The sequence below is a fragment of the Vanessa tameamea genome, chromosome 9 (genome assembly GCF_037043105.1).
Source record: "Vanessa tameamea isolate UH-Manoa-2023 chromosome 9, ilVanTame1 primary haplotype, whole genome shotgun sequence".
Classification (NCBI taxonomy): domain Eukaryota; kingdom Metazoa; phylum Arthropoda; class Insecta; order Lepidoptera; family Nymphalidae; genus Vanessa; species Vanessa tameamea.
This window is the reverse complement of record NC_087317.1, coordinates 6,494,763-6,514,199: the sequence shown is the minus strand read 5'-3', so window position 1 is coordinate 6,514,199 and position 19,437 is coordinate 6,494,763. Positions and strand designations below refer to the sequence as shown.

At 31.1% G+C, this 19,437-nt stretch overlaps 1 protein-coding gene across 1 annotated transcript; it reads right to left on the bottom strand.

Annotated features, from left to right (window-relative positions):
- Positions 1 to 10,242: 10,242 nt before the first annotated feature.
- Positions 10,243 to 14,047, bottom strand: LOC135193415 (uncharacterized). The gene is made up of 3 exons (XM_064215817.1): positions 13,987 to 14,047; positions 13,046 to 13,111; positions 10,243 to 12,879 (listed from the first exon to the last, which is right to left on the bottom strand). Exon 3 carries the CDS (start codon positions 12,556 to 12,558, stop codon positions 10,465 to 10,467), a length of 2,094 nt encoding a protein of 697 aa, XP_064071887.1. The 5' UTR covers positions 12,559 to 12,879; positions 13,046 to 13,111; positions 13,987 to 14,047; the 3' UTR covers positions 10,243 to 10,464.
- Positions 14,048 to 19,437: the final 5,390 nt, after the last annotated feature.

Genomic DNA, 19,437 nt, shown 5'->3' with positions numbered 1-19,437 from the left:
GACGAACGTATATATCATTGTATGCAAAATAACTCGTTTATTACCCGCTATCCGCACGTTGACCGTATGAAGTCGGTACAGTCAGCTAGTGAAGTTTATATTATAATTTTGACAGAACCAGTACAGACATAAGAGACGTTAAAAACTCAACGTGCGAGAATAGCTCTGTCATTTTGCTCGCTCGAATAGGTAATTAGTTCGTCTAAGTAACATTGTCAGTTAAAATTTCTGAGAAATGGTGGCTCAACGTATTTAACGAAGGGATAAAGCAGAAATCGAATCTCTCATTATGTATCTAGTATCAGCTTAAAGGTACGAGATTTAGACGGAGCGCCGTACAATAGACGCTGAACAATGGATTCAACTTCCAAATGATAACGTAGACGTGGCACGATTCAACTTATAATTTTCACCCTTAAAGTCATGTAGATGATAACGTTATTTATTAACATTTAAAAAACCTACGTCGCAAAACTGAAGCTCTGTTGCTCGGAATGGAATATTGTAGCATTCAAATTTGCTTTATGCTTTGGTTATATTCGATTTGATTTCTGCACTCGTTAACAATAATCTTTACTGCATTCTTTTCGAAATGAAATGTCTAGTATTTTCGTAATATTAAATTATTTTAATAAAAAATAAATTATATTTATGTAAAATGTATATTGTAACTCAAAATGTATGTTATACATATACCTTCTTAAAGAGTCACACACTTTGTATTAAGTCTATATATGTTTTTATTTTTACATTTGTAAGTTTAGTGACTATTGATGGTTCTTAAAAAATAAATTTAAATTTTGGTTATCCCAAATATGGTGCTGTCCCTCTTTTGCTAGAGACAAAGTAATGGTCAGCTTAATTCAAAGTGAAAACAAAACCATTAAAATATTCAATTCATTCTGCACTATAATTTTATCTGAGGTTCAATCAAATACTACAGGTATTAAAATTAATACATCATTCATCGGGTTCTATTAAATAACAAAGATATTACTTACAAATCCATCAAGCGATAATTTTAAAATAAGATTTAAAATAAATAATTACCAATTTAAACATAGGTATGATATCTTTGTCACTGATAATTATTATTACACATTAAAAAAAAATATTATACTAAAAACATATACAGTTTTTAGTTCTGTAACACCGAAAATTTATACAATATTCAACATTTTATACAAAACACCGTAAAATGTCTATTTCGTAATTCAAAACATGGAAAATATTAGAGTGGCTTAAATGTATTTTATAATATTACATTGAACTGTTTCCAGATATTTCAATCCCAAGGCGCAAAACCAGGTAACAATTTTTAAAACGGTTCCCGACGAAGTTATCGTAGATGGGTCGAGGCGTAATTTGCGGAGGTAATGCGTCGCAGACACGCTATTTCCTAATAAACGACAACATTGCAATACGGCGACACGTCGCATATCTACAGGTAACATCTGTGGGCACTATTCGATTCAATAACATCATGACCGGTCGCTGTGAATGGATAAACCATTTATCAAAATTAGCTTACATTACGGACATTGTACGTAGCTGTACATTGTCGTATATCGTGACCAGAATAGTGATATATTTCCAAACAATTATTAATTTTTGTTAATAATTTCTGTACCAATATTTTCCAACAACAATTTAATAATTGAGTACTTATAATCGCTGAAGTCCTTGAACACAAGAAGGTATATAAGTTACTACCTAGTTAGTTGTATCAAATAAAAATAAAAAGTTAATATGATATAATATAAATATATAATAGTTAGAATTATACAAATATTGTATATTCAAACATATTCACAAAAACAAGCATTCAAGTCAATAAATTAAAAATAGATTATCCCGCGACCTCATTCATTTGGATTTCTAACTGCAATTATTTACAAAAACACACAAGCAATTAGAAGTCAAATGTTTCCAATTGAAAATGATCAAATTATTATCAAAATAAAACAACATACACGTCAAATGTAGTCCATCGTTGATATTCGTGCAATCAGATTCGCTTTTGATCACGATTGTGATTCCAATCTAAAATCATGCACTCAGATTTGAACCACGCAGGTTAATTTGATTAATTTTAGCAATTATTGATATTATGACATACAGAAGCATCAATAGGGCAATGGTTCACCGACCAGCGATGTAAAAAATTGCAGGATCGATCCTGACCCCTTGGGCTATAGTCGTCCTCACTCCTAAGACAAGTTTTAAACTTAAATGTAGGGGTAAATAGGAATTCCTTATATAGGGACATTATTACTATGCTTTTAAAAAAAACATTACGATAGGAGTAAATACTTTTCATTGTTACGTGCAAGTTATAGACTTCGAAGCGTGTTAGCTGGTCCACGAAACAAATAATCTCACCTTCCCATTTATTATATTAGTAGAGAAGATAAGGATTAGAGGGTAATAATATCTCGGGGCAATTTCGGGCGATTTATTAATATCAAAATATTTCCCTTTCAGCTAATGTTTTCGTTCCTATTATGGCTAATATATTATTATAAATGCGAATGTATCTGTATATGAATGTTTCTTACTTAATCACGTCCGAATTAGTGGATGGAATCTAATAATAATTAATTAAACAGAAAAATCAACGACAATATGTGCTTGTCGCAACCAAATACTTTTTTTTAGCCTTTCAATTAACAGCCTAGCCGTTTTATTAAGCGGCATTCAAACAACGCGTTGAATTAACATGACTAACATTCCGCCAATACATTTTCCGTTTATCGAATATAATAAGTTGCTTAAGACTCTATTGAAAATAAATATAATTATATTGGTTAGGTAAGCTTTGAAAATTATCATTTGGTTAAATTAAACATAAGCGAGCCGAGATGGCCCTGGGCCATTGGTATTATTGTAAATAAAAAAATATTTGATGTTATTTTTAAATTTATATTATTTCAGTGCGTCACATTAATGAACAAACAAAGATTTTCTTCAAATAATATTTATTGAAAATAGTTAATAGCATCTACATATGTGTATTTTATTTACCAAATCAAAATCAAAGCGTTCCAAGTTGTAATACAAAAAATTGGGTCTCGTTTGTTTTTTACTTATGAAGTAAAAGATTTATCAATTATCTGAACTATATAGGCTGGATATATCGAGATGATTGGTCGGCAAGCGATGGGCAATCTTCAATTGGGGGCAATTTCCTTCATATTCCGCCCGTCAGATTTATTGGAGACAGACGCTGATTCAAGCTTATATTTCATTATACGTTTTATTAGGGGTTTTAATACAACGCGTTTTTTTTAGAATATGTAGGTTAAATCTAGAAACTAGATGTTAAGCCAGATTTCCAGAATATGCAAGGTGCATTGTGAACAAACTCACCACAGCAAGAATTGTGAGATGTCATATGTGTTATAGGTACGTAGGCGGACGGACAAATGGACCACCTGAGGCTACCACCGCCCATAGACATTGGCGCTATAACAAATAATAAATATTCCTTACATCACACCAATGCGTCAAAATCTTCGAAGCTAAGATGTAACAATCACCCTTTAAAACGGAACACAGCAATACAAAATATTACTGTTTTACGGTAGAATATATCATGACTGGTATGTACCCAGACGTTTTTGCAAGAAGCCCTACCACTATGATAATGTTCATATTTAAAATATACGCGTATCAAATTATCGTATACGAATATAAAATCACCCGCTAAACGTGTATTTATAAATATAATTAAGACACACAATATTTATAAGACCGATATTAGTTATTTGTTTTTAATTTCAATGATATGTTATAATTACAACATACTCGAATTTCTTTTGAGATTTCGCAGTTTTAATTTAGCTTCTATTTTATCTCGTAATATAAAATTAATTATTCATAATGTAGGCGCTCCTATCGAAATTTCAAGAGTTACTCGTTAAATCTTTAGAAACGCTGCTGAATTTCGAATAATACGGAAGGGCTTTATTAATATAAATTGTTGTATTTTATCAATTTATATTTCATGAACATCTTATTAAGGTAATGAAGTTAATATTTACATTTTATCTAATTGTATTGTAAATATACATTTTGTATTGTAAGTAGGAGGATTAAAAATCATTTATTTACTATTTAAAGAATATAGTTCATTTGTAATGAGATTGACATTACATTTAAACTTCGACAGTAGTAAGAGAGATACATTGATAAATAAATATCAGTAAAAAATATTTACTATATGCTTTTTAGAGCTCCGTACCCAAAGAGTAAAACGGACCCTATTAGTTAGACTCCACTGTCCGTCTGTCCGTCTGTCGCCAAGCTGTATTTCATGAATTGTGATAGTTAGACACTTGAAATTGTCCTCAGATGATGTTGCCACTATAACAACAAACACTAATAAAAAGCATAAAATAAATATTTAAAGGAAGCCCCATACAACAGACATGATTTTTTGCCGTTTTTATAGTTATCAGTACGGAACCCTTCGTGTGGTAATCGCACTTGGTCGGTTTTTAAGTTTACGTTTAAATATAATATTGTAAAAGACGTAGCGCTAGTTATATTTTTACTTTTAAACTTATTCTTTAAGTAGGACGTAAAATAAATCTAGATAAATAATATACCGACAATGTTGTAAGAATATCGGAATCTATACGAATATTATTGAGCTGAATAGTTTATTTTAGCGCACCAATCTTAATATATTATATTAGTCCAACATCAAAAATATTTTTACACTGATCTATTGCGAAAATTTTAAAAATAAATAGCATCGCTACTACAATAGTGACGCAGTGACGTTTATAACGAATAAAAAAAAAAGAAAATCAGCTAGTAAAACAAAATATTTTTTTTTTATTGAGTGTGACCTTTTTGCCCCTTGCCTCCGTAACATTTTACCTTTATTCCATTAGATACACATCATTTCACTTTTACCCACCAATGCATATATTCCATTCAACCTTAAACATATTCTTAATACTAGACTCCTTTATAAGAAAATTCACTCGATTATGAAAGGAATTCTTTTATATATGTCAGTTTAATACCAATTGTTCGGTAATAACAGACATTTAATTCTAGATAGAAAAACAAACCTCTTTCGTTGTTCTCAAAACAAATGACTCTTTTAAATGATTTTATTAATAGATATCAAATAGTATACATTATTAGTTCAGTTAGAGTTAGTCGAAAACAATTTACTTTAATTTTATTAAACCCTCTAACCGGCAAGTAACTTTACCCCAAAGAACTATAACCATTTTTTTATATGCGAATATCGTCTTATTATCACTGGGACAAAATTGGCTTACGCTACCAATATATAAGATATCTAGACAGAGTGCTGCACTACAAAAGAACTAAAACAAATGAACCAACTTTAATATCCTATTGTGACAGCTACGATTGACACTTGCCAAACGTCCAACTGTTGGCTACTATTCTCAGCTGTGAAAGTATATCTAGATATATAAATAAACAAAGATTATATCCGTATTTGATATCAAAAAGGAATAATTTATAAATAAGCTAGCAACCCGCCCAGGCTTCGCACGGGTGCAATGCTGATACTAATTATATTACAGAATGTCTTACAACGTTCACAGCTTTTTTGTCATTAGACAATACAAACCGCTATGTCCCTGCGTTATAAATCTGTAATGTCTTCGAAAACATTAATTTAAATGATGATGATGAATAATATCATATGAATGAAAATATATTTTGTATATCCCAATTTCAGCAACTGAAAGTTTTAGAATAACAATAAAATCAAAATACAATTTTCACAAGTGGGTTTCAAGGAGCACTTTGAAAATATTATTTTACAGGATTAAATTTAACACACAATGTGGATTAAAATAAGTTAACCCAAAGTAAATAAATAAACAAAAAAAAACCACAGAAAAATAAGCGTGGAATAGGACAGTTCTTCATACATTTAATGCATAAATTTCCTTTGTAATAAACATTCCGCATGAAAAAAAAAAACTAGTCTGTTTGATGATGAGAACGTTAATTATCAATATTTCCTCTCTTTCATACGGTCTTTTGTCTCTATCACACCGCATAATGTGCATTGTTATTATTTTATGTACATGCTATTTTCATAAATTTTCAGACATGTTATTACCAATATCACGATTATTCGTAATCAGTAAGCGTATATTCACAAATCCGATAAGTCTTTAATATAATAAATCAATTAAACAGATAAATTGAAAATAGTTGATTCGTTAATATATAACATACACAAACACATAAATCACTGAATCTAATACAAAATAATAAAGATAATGTCGGAAATAAACAATTCGTCGTTTACGTGGTGCGCGGGAAAATTTAAATGTAACAGTCCACCCAAGATGGCCACCCGCTATCTACAAAGAGATGCTTCACTAAATCTCCAAATCGCATAGACACTCTTTTCCGACAAGTATAAATAAACAAGATGGCGCATCATCCGCCGTCAATTTTTTTTATTAATTAGCAATAATTACCCATGACAGCGAACACAGCGAAACAACAATAAACAAAACTCAGTGATACTTTAAATAAATTCTCAACCGCTTTTAGTTTCCTCTTCTAATATCGGCATATAGAGAGAATAACAACGTCGTTATGTGAACCGTTACAGTTCATATTTACAAAGGACAGGTGGACGATGTTTTATGTAGTTTTTGTGTTCAATACAATGAACAGAGTGTGCTAGTTTCAGGGAACGGGTTTATAATATTGACTAGCACTAGATACAAGACTTTTCTTATATTGTTAAGTTTACTGATTTGTGTACAATTAAGAGATTTACAACAATACTGGTAAATGAAAAATAAATTATGATATTCAACATAACCAGAGATCAAATATTCAATCTTTATTTTACTGAAATATTAAATTATAAAATTTTAATATTTTCAAGAGTAAAATACCTTATTTTTTATTTTTATTAAATGTAATAAAATTATAATAGCAGAAAATCTATCTTATATTTGTAAATTCCTTAATTATATTGAGCAACGTTAGAAACATTAGATTGTTTTGGATATCGAGAACGCAATGCAAATCTGCTGATATATATCATCATCATTATTATCATCAGCCTGTGTTCGATCATTGCTGGACATAGGCATCTCCCAGAGAACGCAATGGAACCGAAAATTCGACATTCGACTTCTCCAACAGCCATCAGTCACTTTTCTTAAGTTTTCTTCCTAACTCCACCTAACCTAGGGACGTCCCCTCTCGCATTGGCCAAGACGTGGTCACCACTCAAGAACTTGTTGACCTCATCGGTTATCGGTTCTGCTCTAAATGTGACTGGCCCACTGCCAATTCAGATTGTTAATTCTCTGGACTATGTCGAATCTAATTTTAGGTCAAATCACTTTATTTCTGATTCGATCCTTAAGTAAGATCCCTTAGCTCTTCCCATAGATGAGATATATCATTTAATAAGGTGTATAATTTATGTGCTCATAAGAATTCGTATCAAGTACTGTGAGATCTTTTCATGAAATTTATCTGAAAACCCTTTCAAAACAAATTTAATCATTAACATCTATGTGGTAAAGAATTATTAGGACATAATAACGTACCGTGTCGTAAAACATTTTATGATTGTCTCATGGATCTCATTATATTATCAGATCTTAACTAAATTAACATAGAACGCTGAGGTACCCTCTTTCACAAAAGGAGAAACTTTGAAATTGGACAAAGATAACAAATTAAAAAAAGAAAACTGCTTTAAAAAACATACCTAAATAATATTAAATATCATCTGTTTAATTAAAATAAATCACACGATGTGTCATTTCAAAGAAATAATATAAAACATTATCAATTCGTAACTATTCTACAACTTTACTCGCCGCAAATAAATAAAAAATGAAGTTAATAAAAAATCATTCGTTCTTTGCATATATTTAGGTCAAATAACCATTTATATCCCAACATTAACATTCAAGCGCAGTATTCGAAGAGATAAGAATTAATTTCAAAGTATCGTAAAATGTTCTTCAAGTCGCTGTAAGAAGTTACTTTCTGGTTTATGTCTTACCCAAAACTTTACATTATTCTATTCACGTCGCTCGTTTCTTCTCTGACAACTTTTGTTCTTTATTTAAATGTCTATAATAGTTATTAAATATATTGTTTATATTCCATTTTTAAAGCAACACCAATAAATTAAAGGAGAGGTCATCTCCAGGATTAAAGTAATAGGAAAATAGTATGCACAATGAATTTTTGTCTTTAATTAAGCTTTGACGTAGTGAAATTCAATAATCCCGGTACTATTTCTAACTTTGACGCGCTGTTGGGATTATGCGTCACTTCATCTATGAATAAATTATATAATAATTGGGAACTCAAGTAGGTATATAATATACGTTGTATGATATTTTTATACACGTCAGATTGTTATGATAATTTGATAATTTTGGTTGAAAACACCTCATCTATTCAATAAAAAATTAATGTTTATATTATGTTTTTTTTTTTATGCGTTACCAAGACATTTAACGAAGGGCGATGAAACTAAATCCGAGAAGCTAATATATATATATATATATAAACCTTACTAATATTAAAGCCTTACTAATGTCAAAGAAATCATATACAATATATATATATATATATATATACAATATATCTATATATATATATATATATAAATCGTCAAAGACTTCTTGCATCTTTCCAAATTACCACCCTACGGCGTCCACTGAATGTAACAACATTTTAAATGTTTTTAATGCGTATATATGAAGTTTATATCTGTATAATTTCATGAGTTAACACAGAATTTCGTTTTAATATGATTTTTTAATATTCGATTTCAAAAAATTCCGGGTCATTTAGCGCATCCGTGCACCACCTAAACCATCTTGTACCCTGTATATCTCCGTATACTTTCTACACTCTCCCTGAATGCTCCTACGTCCATCAAAACCTATGCTTAAATCGATTCTATATAATGCCCTGTATATATTACAGAGATTATGCTAACAATGTTACACCCATCTATTTTGGAAAATATAGCGATACCGAATACTGTTTTTGTAATCTTGTATTCATCGTACTAGTCAACCAGCTTCCAGCTATACCAATGCTTATACTGCGTCCGTAGGCATAAGTACCTACTATTTTAGGTTTGTATTTAATTTGTATTTTATCGTCTCTGTGGCATAGTGGTTAGCGAAATATAAAAATTATAGATGAAATAAGTAAGCTGACAACATTTATAAGTAAATTGGTGTAAAAAAATAAACAGAAAGATAATTATGATTAGGTTTAAGTATATATTCAAAGACAAAATTAGAGTATCTATGTACGGGTAAGTTGTTGTTGACGAGTAAGAATGAAGGCATATATATTTAGGTAAGTTGGTTTAAAATTATAAGCAGGTAAGTTAGTGTAAACAGGTCAGTTAAATAATACAATCGCAGTGTGGTGTGTGGCGCAGTGTGGTAGGTAAATAAAAAGATAAATCTTTAAGTAGGCAAACTCATGGACACAGGTAGGTAATCACGCGTAGGTGAATACTTCTACCCATGTTTTGGGTAGAAAAAATCACCTACTTATGTTTTTAACAACAGTTGCTGTAAACAGGTAAGTAGAAAGATTAGTTATATGGTTTGGTAAATTAGTGTATATGGGTGGGATCAAAAATACAAAGAAGTGAATGCTGTATATAAGTTCCGGTTAATTGAAGTGTAATTTTTAATTATTGTTATTAAATATATATATTTTTTTTATGTTTAATTCTAATTTGTTTTCGAAAAGATATATTATAAATGCATGTAATAAAAAGCGTATCATAATATAAGAAAAGCTTTATTTTCCACTTTGTATACATAAATCAAAATCTTTCATAAAAATAAAACACTGAACATAACATACATCACAAGGTAATCATTTTCTTACTAATACTAATAATAGCCATTATTAACATATTTTGTTAAAATTCTCTCAATCAAATCAACGTCGCTTTAATTTCTATGTTAATCATTATTGATTATTTAAGACAAGAAAAAAGAAACATAACTAACAACAATATTCTAAAAGTAATATAATTAGTCAACAATATTAAAATATACTTAATCAGTCTTCAAATCATAATTTGATATGTATTGTAAAACACAAAAGATACGATATTTTTAAAACTTAATCATTACTATACCCAGCCACTTTAGTATTAATTTAATAACTCAAATATTATATAAATAAAAATCCACAAATACTGCTTGAGACATTCAAAATAACTTATCGCATTTTTGGTTTCATAAAAGTCCTGAAAATTAATATTAGTAATATTAAGATCTTCCTAATCATCAAAATCTATGTTAATCATTGGAATGTATTGTGGAACATAAAATACACTTGAACTGAACACACATCTTTTAAAACACGATTAGTGTTTAAAAGGGGTCTATCCTAACGGCCCATGAAGACGTCACTAATACGAATTATTTTTTATTTCTTAGAATAAATATTTTGCACAAAAACTTTGATCTTGAGCCAGTCTTTGTTGTGAAGTAGATCTCCGTGTTTTTCTTTTAGTTTTTCACATTCGTGTCTTTTCGGTGGTTGATGATTTTTTATGTGGAGTTTGAAAAATTTTGTTACGACATTCTTCTGCTCTACTGTCCAAGGTACCAAGGTTCTTTTTTTTCCTTTGTTTATTTTATTTTTGACATTTAATTGTGATATCTGTTCAATTTTCTGAAAACCGGATGGTCCAGCTTGAGATAAATCATTTTGATTGTATATTTGTTGAACGCAATCAGAGTTAACATTTACGGTAGACTCAAAATCATAGTCTAATATTTTATCATTATTAAGGAATTCTTCTTCTAACTCCTCATTCATATCTAAATCAATTTCGTCCAGAGATTTCCCTTTGAAAGCATCTCCTTTGCCGTCTTCCATAAGAATTAATAGTTTCGATATCTTGGCGGTTTGGTAAACGTCATCTGGCAATCGATACGATTTTTTATGAACTTCATTGGTATGACCCATGAATGTAGCTAGTTGCTCCTTATCATTTTCAGACATGCTAAATATTTGTGATAACGTTGCCAAATGTTTTCTAAGTTTCGTAGCCGAGATTGCTTTTGGGTTTTTGGCACCAGATAATCTAGCATGCTTTTCAAGAACTTTGTAGCCATATATGGTGTTTTCATAACCTGGATTACCAAACAAAAATAGATTTGACGTAGCAGTAAAAAAAATATTTCTAACCGACAATAATAGTTTTATGTCATCTTGAACCTCTTGACTAAACAGAACGGGTACTCCACGACCACGTTTACCCCTAATGACAACTCTCTTAAATTTCTTTACGAGAATCCGCTCAGAGACAGTAAGCGCACGATCAAATTCTTCATACTTATCAGATGCATTATTTTCACTTTCTAAATAGTCGTACAATGTAATTCTTTGTAATTCTCCAGGCCTCCGTCTGTTCAATAATAAAACTCTACAATACACAGTTTCTAAAAGTTCTATATATGTCGCAATATTTTGTAAGCCTTCTTTAATGCTTTTAGCCGCCTCCAAAGATCTTTTATTTAGGTATTCTTTTAAAATTTTCAAATCATTTGCTAAAGGAACAATAGTAACTTTATTCCATTTTTTTTTGTTTAAATCAGTCGCAGCTTGACTCGAAATATCGTACTTCCAATTTGACTCTATGAGGTTTACCATGGTTTTTAAGTCAGCTTCTATTTTGCCTGTTTCAACATCCATATACGGTCCTTGTTTTTTTAATGCCAACATTATTGCTATATGGCAGCAGTGTTTTAAAGTAGTTGACACATTCATTGCAAATGTAGGCGTTTCAAATCTATCTTTTTCGCTGTCATATTTTCCTAATACTTTGGTTGCCTCTACAATAGTATCGTAATGGTTTGGTCGAAGGGCACAAAACAAATCATTGATGGATGGGTCAATCTTTTTCGTTTCAATTAATAATTTTGCTAGCTCTCTCATTTTTCTAGACACAACATTTGCAAAATGCTGTTCTCGGTGAGTCTTCAAATATTGGGACCCGAAAGCACATATTAGGTAGTCTGATTTTGCAATAAGTGATATCTTGTCTGCCCTCATTCGGGGAAATACTTTTTCTTTAAGTTTTTCATCTATTTTTAAATGACGTATTAGTAAATTTTGAGCTTCTGATTGAACATTTCTTGACTTTTTACCAGTGCATTTTTTTTTATGTTTCCACAGTAATTTTTTTGAATAAAATCCCAGACAATCTGTACAAGGTAGATGTTCAGTAAATTTTTGTTTTCGCATGGGCTTAGTGACCTCTTTTGAATTAACAAGGTAGTTACCTTTTTTGCGTAGTGCTGCAATAAGTTGTCTCCTTTCTAGGCTTTTCTTTGGTTTTGATATAATTTTTTGTACGTCGCTTTCATAAATGTGGTGTCGAAATAAATGACGAGCAAAATTTAAGACGAAAATCTCACAGTAAAAGCAGTAATCTCTATCTCGAACTTTAGTGGTACTTTTGGATTTTCCCCCTTGGATTATTGTTAAACTCTCATTCGAATTATCTCCCATTTGAGATTCATTATTAATATCGAGATCTGTCCCATTATTTTTTGCGAATTCTTCTGTTGTATAATGTGGAAAAGATACAGGTTGTAGAAATCTTTTATCGACAACATCTAAACTGCAAGGAGAATTACTTATATGACTAACTTCACTAAAATTTATATTTCTATGCGATGCGATAGATGTATCAGATAAAGGAACACACTCTAATAACGATAAATTATTTTGAATGCTTGGAGGTTTGTTGCACGTCTGGGTTACCTCTTTAAGTATAGAAGATTGTTTCAGTGTCCCAAATTCTTCTAGAAAAGAATCATCAGAACTAGTCTGTAAAAAAATATATTTATAGAATTACTGAGATTGCAAGTATCTTAATCGTTAGTATGGTTTATGGTATTAGTTACTGATTAACTATTCGTCAATGATTTTCTATTGAGTTATTCGACATTTTTAGAAAAATATAAGTAGAAATTAGAATATTTTTTATACTTACATCTTGTCTTGGTGGGGTGTAATTTGAACATGTATCAGAAAAAGCAGATATTGAATCAGATATGTCCTGCAACAGACATATAGAGTATATATAATCAATTAATACAAAGAAATAAAAACTGTTTCGATTAAGGGTTATACAGAAGGCAGAGAATAATCAGTGACTCAGCCAATAGGAACAAAGAAGTCAACAAAACAGAAAACTAATGAATTATTATATCAATAATCAAAAATGTGAGCCGAGATGGCCCAGTGGTTAGAACGCGTACATCTTAACCGATGATTTCGGGTTCAAACCCAGGCAGGCGCCACTGAATTTTCATGTGCTTAATTTGTGTTTATAATTAATCTCGTGCTCGGCGGTGAAGGAAAACATCGTAAGGAAACCTGCATGTGTCTAATTTCATTCTGCCACAATTCGAAATTCGAAACTCGAAATTCTGCCACACGTGTATTCCATCAACCCGCATTGGAGCAGCGTGGCGGAATATGCTCCAAACCTTCTCCTCAAAGGGAGAGGAGGCCTTTAGCCCAGCAGTGGGAAATTTACGGGCTGTTAATGATTAAAAATAAAAAAAAAATCAAATATGAGTGGGTGAATTGGTGTTACTATATAAGATCAAGGACAGGAGTAGGTAGATATAGATATGATATTCGTAGGAGTAGGTTTCAAGATACAGATAGTTAAGATAGACAGGTAAGTTAAATGTTACGGATAGGTAAGTTCAGAGAACGGGTAGAGGGGGTGTTTTGTACAGGTAAGTTCTAGAAAACGAGTAGTACGGTGAGTTGGCTTAATTGAGTAAATCAAATGATACGGATAGGTAAGTTGATGTATGTGTGTAAGCTTAGAGAGAGATAAGTTGTGTACAAGTAAGTTCAAGGACACGGGTAGCTGACTCAAGTATTAGGAAAATAGGCTTACAACCATTAAATACATACCTCATTTAATTTTTCTAGATTATTTTCTTCATATTCTTGCTGGTTTTCTTTATTTTCGTTTCTTTCTAATGATAAATAAAAAAAAAGTTTTATTATATTTTTAAAGGAAAAAAATACTTCTGGATATATGACGATTGTAATTATGTAACATAATTACCAAGACATAAAAAACAAATATTGTCTCAGTTTAAATAGTTTTTATACGACGCAACAGTTAAGCCATTGACCTACTGTACATTTACACGTTACAGACATAATTTTTTTTAATTAAAAATACTCATTTGCAATAAATAGTCGATTATTCAATAACCTATCTAAAACCGTATTAAACAAAATAAGTAAACAGTAGTTATATACCTACCTAATAATTAATGTCTGTGATAATAACATTCGTCTTCCGGATAATGGTCGTAAAAGGTATATTCACAAACAGGACACCAGAAAAATAAAGACTGAAAGAGCCTTTTTATGTCATCGCATGTCATAGGTAGAACAAAATGTTCTACCACTGTATTATTAGCGATACTCGTGCCACAATTAATACAATAATATTGCAAAATAAAATGAGTCGAATGCCAAGGCCAACGCATTTTAGTCTTATAAAAGTATTTGAAATCACTTCTTTTAAATAATTGGTCCACATCAATTAGAACTACCATTATTGCAAATATTGTTTCGTACGTAAGCGCCCTAACCGACAAACTAATTTAAACTGAGTTCACTTAAAGAAACAATGAGTTTATAACATACTACATATTTAGATATTAGACTTAGATATTAAATTTATATATATTTTTTAAATGTAGTTTTAAGTACTTACCATTTGCCAATTGAAGAATCCTTGCACTTCTTTTCATTGTGTTTTACTTATTTAAGAACTTTTAATAATATATAATTTGATAAATCACTGCGATGACAAATTCGCGTCTTACCGGGCGGGACGCAGTCTGTTTTGAAACATAAAACACAGGACCGCTTCTTAGCGCTCCCTCCACCTCTGCTCTTACACCCCGAACGGGCCCCACAGGAACGTCGCGATTTCCCAATTTAATATTATATACTGGACGCAAGATGATAGTCGTAAGGAATTGATAAAAACTTTAAAATATATTCATTGAGATGCAATAAAATCTGTAAATTAAACGCGAAGTATACGCTACAAATTATACACTTTACGGTACCGCCCTCCAAATTCGGTGCGGCCGATGGCTGAACTACAAAATACGCTGAAAAGCATTCTAGTGATAAAATTGTGTCCATGCCAAATTTTTGTCCATACATTCTACTCATTAAAAGACGCTGTTACAGCAAAAATGAGGATCGGTTAATCTTGCGTCCGTATACCGGACGCATCAAGTAGGTCGGACGCACTATCATTGGTAAAAAGCGCCATGTAGGACGCAACATGAACTGCAAGATCTATATATATATATATATATGGATATATATATATATATATATTATTAAAAAAACAGAAATGGGATAAATAAAAAAAAAAATCTTTCTTTTATAATTCAAACGTTAACACTATTTCTAATCTTACACTCTCTAAAACCTACACAGTCGTTTAATTAATTAGAACAATTACTACCAAAATACGAAACCACTATAATTCAATGATAAAATGAAAAAGACCATTAATATTACAAAAGCAACTATCTAACGACCACCGCTCGCAAAGGCCCGCACAAAAGTGAGTCTGAGCAAGTCGTGAGCATTCTAGATACTTTCGTCTACCCGACACTGTCAAGTCTTGACAAATAATTGGAGGGTAGAAAATGAAAGAAAGAAAGAAATGTTTATTTGTTATAATGTTTAATGCTGACTATGTCTTATCTCTCCTATTGGACTTTTTCAAGCCTGTGAACATCTGGCAAGTTGATTTCAGAATTTATAATCTGTTCTTCTTCCGAATTTTCTGAACATTCAAAATTAATTGTAGAAGATGCAACAGCCAATTCCTCTTTTTCTTACATTCCTTTCTTCTTCTTCCAATCATTTTTGCTTACCTCTTTCTTCGTTCTCTGTCACACAATTTAAAAACGCCTATGTTAGAATCCTTGCTTTTTTCCAAAATATATTATACTACCTAATCACAAGCTTTGCATTTCCACTGACAGACAGCTTGACTTCGACAGCGAGGACTTGTCGATTAGAACGTAATTTTGCATCATTAATTTGATGGCAAGGCAGTCCGAAAAGGTAAATATTTTGTTTGTCACTTCGTAAATCAACCGATATATTTATACAATTAACAATAGTCCACTAATAACCTTAAAAATCACGCAGTGCAATACCCGCGTAACTTGTATGGACAAATTTAAATTTAGGTCGGCACGTTTTATTGTTAATAAAACGGGCTAACATTTTTTTCTAGACAAAATTTTGCTTTTTTTGCCTAACGCGTAATGCATAATTGCGTAAAAATATTTACACATTATTAGTAATTACCTTAGGACACACACAAGAATGATACCCTGCCTTCCAACGCGCTACTGATGAGAATTTTATGTCAGAAAAACCCAATATATTCTATCAAATATTAAAACGTATCCACCTTCACTGAAAATTTAATTAAGCTCTTTTATTAATAGTATCATCATTTACATTTATATTCCACAAAATATCCGTTAAATCTCCAATAATAATTGACAATATGCATAATAAATTGTAGCGAACAGTTTTGTATGAAAAAGGGCCGTTAAATTACATATTAATTACATATATATTAAAGCACATGAGATTTATGTTGTTTGAGTACGAGTTAATCATTATTAGTGAATAGTTGTAATGTATGAAGCTTAACTAAACGTCGGTCTGTTAAACATTCATTTGTCTATGTTGAAATCGTTATAATTTCACGTAGAAGTACATTTTGTATTCAGTTGAACAAAAGTCATGATAGTCGATAAAATATTATGTTCGTGTTGTATCTTTAATGATATATTTGTACCTCAACAAACTATCACGTTCATAGTTTAAAAAATTAAAAATGTTTTACAACATTTATTTAGTATATATAATTTAAAAATTGAGATTATAATTATATTATTAGTAACTTCTAATGGCTAACCAGATATTTGCTCTTACATTAGACGAATATAAAGTCTTAATCTTGAAAACGAATGAATAATGTTAGCTCCGATTAAGTTTAAATAAATCATATAATAAATATTACTAGTTGTAATGGTAAGGCTTCGTACAAGTCCACCTGGGTAGGTATCACCCTCTCATAATTTTATGTATATTCTACCACCATATAGAAATGTCTTTACAGTTTTGTTGTGTTCCAGCTGGAGGAGTCAGACTGAGAGAGCCTGTATCACTACAGGCACAAAGGACATAACACCTACGCTCCCAAAGTTAATGGTGCATTAACGATCTAACAGAGTGTTAATATTTCTTACGGCGCCAGTTTATAGGCAATGGTGACCACTAACCACTCTTTGCTCTAGAACAGTAGTTCCCAAACTTATTTTTCTCGTGGACCACCTATTGGCATGTGTCTGTAACCACAGTTTGAGAGAAACACTAAAATATGAACTAAATTTAAATTTGTTTAATATTGGTGCTTTTAATTCTATCTTTAGTAACCCTACGAGTATTTCAGCAATTAAAATTTATGAATTTGTTAGTGATTCTCTCAAACTGATGTCGAAAAAAAAAAAAAGGTAGGTACCTTTGGCATCAAGTATTTATAGTGGTGATCAAGTTCATGTCTGAACAAGCATTAAGCATTGTCGGGCGGATAGCGCTTTGCAAGTCTGTACACGAAATTGTACGTAATATCGAATACACAAGTTTGGAAAAGTAACAGTCGCTTGCCTTATTAAAATATATAAACAAAAGCAGATAAATTTTCGTGGACCCCCATTAACATCTTATGGACCCCCATTTTTTATTCACGCCTACGTAGAACCCCAGCAAGTCTCCCGTGGACCCCTGGGGGTCCACCTGGACCACTTTGAGAATCACTGCTCTAGAAGCTAGTTGGCCTGATTAAATTTTATTAAGTTTTTTCTTTGAAAAATTCTCTTTTGCAGACCATAGTCTGGAAGTTGAAAGTTTGAACTCACCTATATCTCGCTGGTGAAGCCGTTCGTATTGCGCCTGAACTATTTTTGGTCGTTACGGATTTGTCGTTCCATTCGATTAGAGTGAGGGTGAGGGGATAGCGAGTGTACTTACGTTTGCGAATACACATATACAGTATAATATATTCTGCGTAGTTGGCTTGTCTCTTTTGAGATATTTGGTCGCTGTGGCTGCAATCTGACAGGAGGACATCATTAACATTATTACAAAAATAGTAGTGTCTGTCGCTAAACAATGTCTTATCTTCGTCTTTCAAATGTTATATTACGAATGACAAAATAATATAAATTTTACAATATGTAGCTTTAGTACATTTTAGAACATTAATCGGCGTTTTTCATGTATTATATATGTATATGTATTTTTTAATATAAATATAATTCTGTGAAACAGCTGGTGATTTTCACTGGAACGGATTACATCGTATTGATGTTATTTTTTTTTTATTTCTGTATTAAAATATTGTACATTAATCAGCTTAAATTGCAATCAAATTAAAACTATTTTAAATAATATATTTAATTAGTAACATCCCTTATCAACCGATTTTCATTTTTTTTCCATGCAAAATAAGAATAGAAATAACAAAGAAAATTCAAACATGCAAAATTTTCATGAATAATAATATTTATCATTCATTAAATCATAAGATTAAAAACAAAAACGATCGTGTTTACCAAAATTGTTAAGTTCATTAAAATTGCAATACTGAAAAATAACAAAAAAGTCAACGTGCTTAAATTTATTTTCATATTCATTTTCCATTGAAACCATTAGAACTCTATATTTAAAAGCCAATGTAAATACTATCAGTCTCGCGGGAAACTCGACATAGCAATCTTTTGCACGCACTTCGTTATTTTTAAGTGCTTTCAACAACATTTCAGCGTTTTAATAATTGCATAGCACTGCGATCGACAAAGATTGACAAGCTAGGGGTGACTGAATCATGATAGTTGATGCGATTTTCTACAGCAGTACCTCTACTTTGAGTCTATATTGTAATATCACTTGTTATTTTTTGAGTGAGCGTGAGTGCTTTTTGTCTGTGTGTGTTGTGGTTTCCCATTAATGACCTAGGTCCTAGAACTTTTTGTTTTGATAGTTTTATAGCAATATATCTTAAACTTCAGTTCAATTTATTAGTGACACATTATTAATTCTTATCAAAATAAATGATTTATATATTAACTAGAACTTTCCCGCGGCTTTGCCCGCGTTGAAGCTGATTTTATTTACACATTGAGTTAAAATATTTCGTTAATTTATTATATTTGTATATCACATTGATGGGTATTTCACCCCTTCGAATGGAATATCTAGACTCGCTTAAATACGTATCTATTAATTTTTAAT